At 42.3% G+C, this 8,279-nt stretch overlaps 1 protein-coding gene across 1 annotated transcript; it reads right to left on the bottom strand.

Moving 5' to 3' along the window:
• Positions 1–1,416: 1,416 nt before the first annotated feature.
• On the bottom strand, positions 1,417–6,429 carry LOC107373622 (zinc finger protein OZF). Its single transcript, XM_070548288.1, has 3 exons — positions 5,727–6,429; positions 5,493–5,595; positions 1,417–3,138 (listed from the first exon to the last, which is right to left on the bottom strand). The coding sequence occupies exons 2-3, from the start codon at positions 5,500–5,502 to the stop codon at positions 1,769–1,771; spliced, it is 1,380 nt and encodes a 459-aa protein (XP_070404389.1). The 5' UTR covers positions 5,503–5,595; positions 5,727–6,429; the 3' UTR covers positions 1,417–1,768.
• Positions 6,430–8,279: the final 1,850 nt, after the last annotated feature.

Below are 8,279 nucleotides of genomic sequence, written 5' to 3'. Positions count from 1 at the left end.
GTGAGAGGAATCTTCTCTGGTTCTTCTGCTGCCTGTGACCGAAGTGATCCAAGCCCCTCTCCACATCTTGTTGTCCACCTTACGTACACGCTGTTAGCGAGCTGTGCTGAGCAGTGTCCAGCTCAGATGTTCTGATGGGAATCTTTTCTTGATTGATTTAGCTCCCTCCGCAATGTAACAATTAAAATGTCGGCTCATCTGCATGCGTTGGGGTAATTCTTTCTATTCTTTCTCCATCAAAATAAACAATCAAATAGGAGAAATATCAAGTCAATGCGAACGCTGCCCTTTAACTGTTTTGCTCTCTTCCGAAGATTGTTGCAAAGGGAAACAACTAGACTTGATTTACACCAGAGCCGTGCACCGTGAGCTCTCAGTGACTGTAAATGAGAGGGAAAAACAAATTGATCGGATCCTTTTCTTACCTTTTAAACATTGTTTAATGTATGCTTTCGTTCTGTACAAAGTTTATAACAATCCAACGAGACAGAGCCTGGATTTGTATTCTGAACAGTTAAAACATGTTTTAAAAGGAGACCTGCGATGCATCAAAAAGCGGCTCCAGCTCAAATGTAAAACCACCAACAGGGTGAAACATATCTAAATATTGTACACACAGATGGCCTGCCACCAGGGGTGGACTGGGACTACAATTCAGCCCTGGCAAATTTCTGAACCGTCGTTCCACAGAGCAGGGATGTGTGTGCTGCTGCTTGCGGACTCGTCTCTATGCCGCCAACTGTGAGGGCGAATGTTGCGTCGGCTCAAGCTGGGCAAGTGGCCCACCGGGACAGTGCCAGAATGCCAGATAGCTCAGTCCACCCCTGGCTACAACTTCTGGATCAAGTTTATACAAATAGTTTTATTAATTATCTTCTGTTGAAAGATAACATGAGCAAACGGTATTGGTTGCGGTCATCTGTTGTGATCGGTTAAAGCAGCTCTCAGCTGTCTAGGTTGGGCCCAAGTGCAGGTAAATGGGCCAACCCACAACGCCGCGGCTGCTGTGGCTCCCAGTGTTTTCTTTACTGTGGGAAACGAGTAATGTTACCTCATTCAAGAACATTTAGGCAGTCAGAAACACAAATGTGATAATAAAACTGCTAAACTTTTTCTAAAACATACATAAAAGTACAGATTTTCAAAAGAGACGCAATATATTTTGGCAGAGCAGTATTGCTGTAGCATGAAGTCATCAACAGGCGCAAGCCCCCAAGCAGATCTGGAAGGTACAGTGCCTGAAAACTACAATTGGCACTGCATTCTCTTATGGAATTACCTGAAGAACCATCAGAGTCTGAGGAGTCACGCCAAAGCTGCATTCTTTCTGCTCCACAGGTAACATTCACTGTAAAGTTTTATTAAACTAGAGACAGTCAGGAAGATGTGATGTAAAACCACCCTGTATGTAGTGCCCTCTAGTGGCTGGAAACTAAACACTGCAACTAAGTTCTTTTTAACAAGGAAAGCACTTGCTTCTGTGACAGGAAATATTACGCATGCACTCTTACGGTGCTGCTGTGTTTGCCTGTGACCCTAATAAGCCACACAAAAGGTAATGTTGGAACCTAAATATTTCATGACAAAAAGTAAGCTAATAAGACTAATACTGCAATGATATAAAATTCTATCCTCAGCAACAAGTTTATGTCATGTGTGGAGAGTTAAAACACGTCATTTGAGTAAATCTTTGTCCACAGACAAACGGTTCCTGTCCTGAGTGGAATCTCATGTGTCTGTTTAAATACAGCTGAACAGCAAATCTTTGTCAACAGATTTCTACGACAAACGGTTCCTGTCTTGAATGGACTATCATGTGTCTGTTTAAATATCTCTGATTAGCAAATCCTTTTCCACAAAGTTCACAGACAAAAGGTTTCTGTCCTGTGTGGATGCTCATGTGATAGTTTAAATTTTCATTTCGAGTAAATCTTTGTCCACAGAGTTCACAGAAAAATGGTTTGTGTCCTGTGTGGACTCTCACGTGACAGTTTAAATTTGTATTTCGAGAAAATCTTTGTCCACAGAGTTTACAGACAAAAGGCTTCTGTCCTGTGTGGACTCTCATGTGTTCATTTGCATTTTTCTTTTGAGAAAATCTGTGTCCACAGACATCACAGGCAAAGGGCTTCTGTCCTGTGTGGACACTCATGTGTCTGTTTAAACTTGTCTTTTGAGAAAATCTTTGGCCACAGAGGTCACAGACAAAAGGCTTCTGTCCTGTGTGGACTCTCATGTGTTCATTTAAAATTTTCTTATGAGAAAATCTGTGTCCACAGACATCACAGGCAAAGGGCTTCTGTCCTGTGTGGACTCTAAGGTGTATGTTTAAATTTGTCTTTTGAGAAAAACTTTGATCACAGAGTTCACAGACAAAAGGTTTCTGTCCTGTGTGGAGTCTAACGTGTCTCTTTAGATTATGTTTATGACTAAATATTTTTCCACATTCATTACAACTCAATGCTGTCATTTCTCTGTGGACTTTAAGGCTTGGGTCTGCATGTTGCTTCACTTTAACACTTTTCTTAGTAACCAAACAGCCTGAAGATGTTATTGCTGAATGACCTTTCACATGTTTCTGGAGAGACCTCCTCTGGAGAAACTGTTTACCACACTCAGGGCAGCTAAAGGATCTGTTGACAGACTTAACACCTGACTCATTCCAGTCATCCTCTTTGTCTTCAGTTTCAGACCCAGAGTCTGAAGTCACACCCTCCTCTGAAGTCACATCCTCCTCCTCCATATCATCATCTCCACTAACTTCAGTCTCTGAAGAATCAGATGTCTGTTCATGAGGGTTCAGGTCTGGGTTCCTGCTAGTTTCTGCTCCTCCACCAGTTTCTGCTGTCAGCTGGTCAGCTGAGCTGCTGGTTGGCCCATCTATGTCTTCTATTTGTTGCTGATGAAGCTGTGAGAACAGAGGTTTCTCTTCATCATCCTCACTCTTTATAGAAATTGCAGTGAATGGAAACCTGGCAGCATCAGTCTCCTCCTTCAAATGAAGCTGTTCTCCCTCCAGACTGGTCCAGAGTTCCTCCTGTTCCTCCTTCACTTGAAAACGTTCTGGGTGCTGCTGGTCCACACCAACACTCTGTTCTTCAGGAGCTTCTTCTTTAACCAGAACTACCTGTTGAATCTCTGTAGGAAACACAGAAATACGTTGATGTGAATAGCTGACTGCTGTAACTTTATACTCATTTGTTTCTATACTTGCCCAGTAGTATGTCTGTTGTCATTGATTCATGCAGGTCCACATATATTTTAAATGGTACACAAAGAGAACACTTATACATTCTCTATATCTCGCTGTTGACAGTGCACGCCAGCAGACAGTGTGCTGAAGAGGACCAGTGTGACAGACCAGTGCACAAGAGTGCAATGTCGAGTGCTTCCAGATCTGGAAAGTGAAAAACCATTCTTTCGGAGTCTTGCTGGTATCTGGTTATGCCCATCCATCCATTGTCTTCCGCTTATCTAGAATCGGGTCGCTGGGGCAGCAGCCTAAGCATATAGTCCCAGATCCCAGACTTCCTTCCCTAGCTACTTGGGCCAGCTTCTCTGGGAGAATCTTAAGAAGTTCCCTGACCTGATATACAGTAATCCCTCGCTACTTCGCGGTTCGTTCATCGCGGATTTTTTCTTTGGAGCATTTTTCAGGGGGAATTCGCAGATAAGCGGTATTTTTCACTGATTCGCGGTATTTTTCTATGCGAAATATCAAGAAATTCTTGTTTTTTTTTTCATCAATTTCATCATAAAATGCACTTTTTGTAATAAAACTAAAAAAAAAACAAGTAAAAAAAATTTTTTTCTTGAGTTTTACCCACAAAAACAGAATGTGATCATACGATAATTCAATATAGTACTGTATGTCAGACAGGTCGGCTGGATTCGGGAGTTGAGCTTGTAGGGAGCGTGGTTTCACAGACGCGGAAGTGATAGCGTCGGTGAAACGCCGGCTGATCTAGGAAACCCCCGAGCGTTCGAGCGTCAACGAAGTGACACGGAAATGCCGGGCTTTCCAGAAGTAAGTAAGATAACTTACTATGAGCTGATAGTTCGTTGGATTGATCGGTAGGTTGGAAACTCTGATCATGAATCTGAAGAAACGATGACTGAGTGGTGAGCTGGAAAGGCGACTTCCGTTTATAGCCGCGGTTTGTGACGTAGGTGCGACGTGGAGGGAATCCCCGCGAGGGGCATGCTGGGAGTCCCTACTTCGCGGATTTTCACCTATCGCGGCCAGGTCTGGAACGCATCTACCGCGATAAACGAGGGATCACTGTATATGTATATAAGTGCCTCTAGCGCCTGATCAACACATGCTTTTTCTTCTCCAACAGAAACAGCGCTGTGATGAAAACAGGACAGTAATTAATTAGATGACATGTTACTGACAGAAATAACTTTTGTTAGTATGCTGATGTTTTAAACACTTTTATTACCATCACTGTAAATTAGCTATCAGTGAGAGAAAAAAAAGGAAATTGCGAAGAATACAGAAAAAAAACTAAACAAATTCAGTTTGAGTTATTTTTGTGAACGCTTATTAGTTTCTGTAATTTTTAAAAATCGTATTTTAAGTATATATATATATGTTTTCAGTGACACAAGTGCAGTGGCTGTCTTTGAACAGGTTATTCGTTAGTTTGTCTCTTGCCGGCTGGACTACTGCAGTTCCCTCTACTACGGCCTAGACATGTCATCTGTAACCCATTTACAATTGGTGCGAAATGCTGCAGCCCGTTTTCTAACCGGAACAAGGAAGCATGAACATATCACTCCAGTGCTTGCTTCCCTTCACTGGCAACCAGTCCATTTTAGGATTCATTTTAAATAACTGCTCTTTGTTTATAAATCTATCCATGGTTTGGCCCCACCTTATGTAGACGATTTACTGTCAGCATACACTCCTGCCAGGAATTTGAGGTCAGGTTCTCAATCATTACTATTGATAACAAAAGCTCATTTAAAGACACGAGGAGACAGAGCTCTTCCTGCGGCCGACCCGAAGCTCTGGAGCAACTTTCCTAGGCAGCTCACAACTTCTCAGAGTTTGGAGACATTTAAGGCATTGCTAAAAACGTATTTCATTGACCTGGCTTTTAATGTTGATTAAATCTTCAATTGTATTGTTTTACTTATTTTTTATTAGTCTGAGTTTGTTAATGTTATTAGCTTGTTGTCTTAATGGTTGATGTTTTAGTCTATTTCTTGTTGGCATGTTCATCATGGGAGTGTGTACAGCACTTTGGGTTGTGGAAGCAACAGTGCTTTATAGATAACCTTTGACCTTTTTCAAAAATGTTTTTATTCTAGTTTTTGTTATGTGGTGGGCTCTTATGCTCTGTGTATAGTAGTAAAAATGGTACATGGTATTTAAAGTAGAGCTTACTAGAGTCCTAGAGCCCCCCAAGGTGCTTTACAACACACACACACACACACACACACACACACACACACACACACACACGCACACGCACACAAAGTACCTGTGTCCATGCTGTCCAGGTCCAGGTGGTGAAGAACACACGATGAATCAGTCCCAGATCCTGAAGTGGTAGCAGGGTTTCTTTAGCCGTGTTTAGCTAACAGCTGCAATAGAAACAAAGCAGGAGAGCTGATTAAGATGCTGCTTCAGAACAACGCAGGAGATTAAAGATCCAACGCTTTGGTTCTGATCAGCTGAGGACAGATCCAGTCTGGAAAAGAGGACCTTTGCTCACCAGAGTTCACGGAGTAGAGCTAACCGCTTTTTCCTCCAGAGTCACATTCAGATTCGGGGCTTTTCCGTCGGAGAGTGTGAGCAGGATGGATGAGAGAGCGAGCAGCGATCCTGCATCATGACCAACTCAGATGAGCGAGTCTGATAGAGGGAACCTCTTCAATCTGATGAAAGCAGCAAAACGAGCGCGTTTCTCAGAGAGGCCAAAGGAACAGCAGCAGATCCAGAGGGCAGGAAGTCTAGAGAAAAGCTTTTCTCACCCACAACCTGATTCTGGAGCTCCGATTGTCACGAAGACCGCAGAATATCTTCTCCGGTTCTGGAAAGAACTCCACCAAGTTGTTGAGGAGGAGAAGAAAGTTTCCACAGCCTGGTGAGAAGATTTCTGCAGCAGCAGCAGTTAGTCGCTTTAGCTGATCAACTCTCCCAGAGACTGAAGTGAAGACATTTTTACTGCAGAGCCTCAAATATTCTCCTCACACACCAGAACAACAACAAGCTAGCTCTGCTAGCAACTTTCGGTTTCTGCTTTGTTCGGTGGTCGGTGACCAGCATAAAGGTGCACTAGCGCCACCTGCTGGAGCGGAATAAAACACACCTGTGTGTTCAGCATAAACCACACAGGACTTGTGATAACTTCCCCAAACAATAACTTATTTTTTATATATATTTTCCTTTTTAACCTGTTTCTTTAACAGAGCTGAAAAGCAGGTCAAGACTGTTCCTTCATAATCGTCATTATTCAAATCTGACCATGTCTCTTCACTTGATGACCTAACACCAAAGTGAACAAGTTTTGTTGTTTGTTTTGTTTTTCATGTAACCAGCCCTGGGAAGCAAACATTTCTTTTGCTAATTTGAGAATTGTTTCATGCAATGATTGATGAGGCCACTCACTGTGAGTCCTGATAGGCAAGAGTAAATTAAAGAATAATGCTCAATATAATACATGTTACACATATAACACATTAAATATAGTACTATAATGTAGCATACACCAATAACATACTCAATATAAAAATTTATCCAAACTGTTCCGCTTATCTGGAGTTGGGTTGTGAGGGCAGCAGCCTAAGTCAAGAGACCCACACTTCCGTCTCCCCAGCCACTTAGGCCAGCTCTTCTGGGGAAATCCCAAGGTGTTCCCTGGCCAGGCAAGAGACATAGTCCTTCCAACATGTCCTCCCTTTAGGTATCCTCCCGATTTGAACGGCGGATCTACTCCATGCCCTTCCCAGATGTCCAAGCTGAGAGAAGAAAGAGGTCAGCCACCATGCGGAGAAAAGTCATTTTGGACAGCATCTCTCACATCGTCTGTTCCAATTCGTCCTAGTTTTGACCTTAAACAGTGTGTCACCAGCCTGGAGTGAAATTGGATATTGGACATGCAATGGTCTCTCAAATAAATGCAGTTGTGAAATCGTACTTTGTTCAACCACATCGTTTAACAAGCCTGAAGCCCACATTGAGACGGTCCCATTTGGAATCTGTTATTCACGCATTTATCACCTCCCGGTTGGACTAAGCAAACTCCCTCCTCCTTGGCTCCCCTGCTATGGCACCAAACAGGCTGCAGTTGGTGCAAAATGCTGCTGCGAGGGTTTTAACAAGCAGATGTAGCTACATCACCCCGTTTCTCTCCAGCTTCACTGGCTGCCACTCAAGTTCAAGGTTCATTTCAAGATCCTGGTTCTGGTCTTTAGGGCCTTACATGTGTGACAGGGTTAGAGTCACTGTATCCCGATTGATCATGCACTCTGGCTACTTGGCCAAAGGCATGTCCCTTTGGTTAGTGTGTGTGTCTTTCACCCGGAAGACTGGGGACCGAATCCCACCACCCCACATCTGGTTTATAAACATCATATACATTTTCTCTTTCGTCCTCTCTGGAGGATGTATTTGATCCTCTGTTGTTATTGATTAATCGTTAAAGTCCCATAGTCATCATCACACACTGGTGCAATTACATCTCTGCATTTGACCCATCCCCGTAGGGAGTGGTGAGCTGCAGATTTGACTGCACTAAGGAACTATCTGGTGGTTTAAATTCAACGTTAAAAGAAAATACAGTTCAGTGATAGTTACATATAGTTACATATTTTTACTGCTACAATACTCTGTTCAAATGAAATGGTTGAAATGATGTTTAGACACTCACTCTGCTAAGAAAACTAAATCAACAGAATATGAAAGTTATAATTATTATGAATTATTAAGCACTACACATCTGAAAACATTTCTGAATATTCTAATGATCCATATGGGGCAGACAGTATCAAAAGCTGAAAAATTAATGCAGGAGATGCAGGGAGGTGAGTTTATCTCAGCTGTTTATTGGATGTCTCTGAACCACCGTTAGCGGAAAATGTCATTCTATCTGATGTTTTTAGTTCTAGTTTAGGTAATGTTACAGGGACATGGAATTATATTAAATTATCTCACACAAACCTTCAGGTGTGTAGATCAATAATCACAGGAAGAATTCGCTTCTGCAGAAACCAAAACTGTGTCACAGACTTGTGGTTTTTACAAACTTTAGTTTATTTTTGAAAAT

The sequence above is a fragment of the Nothobranchius furzeri genome, chromosome 2 (genome assembly GCF_043380555.1).
Source record: "Nothobranchius furzeri strain GRZ-AD chromosome 2, NfurGRZ-RIMD1, whole genome shotgun sequence".
In the NCBI taxonomy this organism is placed as follows: domain Eukaryota; kingdom Metazoa; phylum Chordata; class Actinopteri; order Cyprinodontiformes; family Nothobranchiidae; genus Nothobranchius; species Nothobranchius furzeri.
Note: the sequence above shows the minus strand (reverse complement) of the source record. Positions and strands in the feature narration are given on the sequence as shown.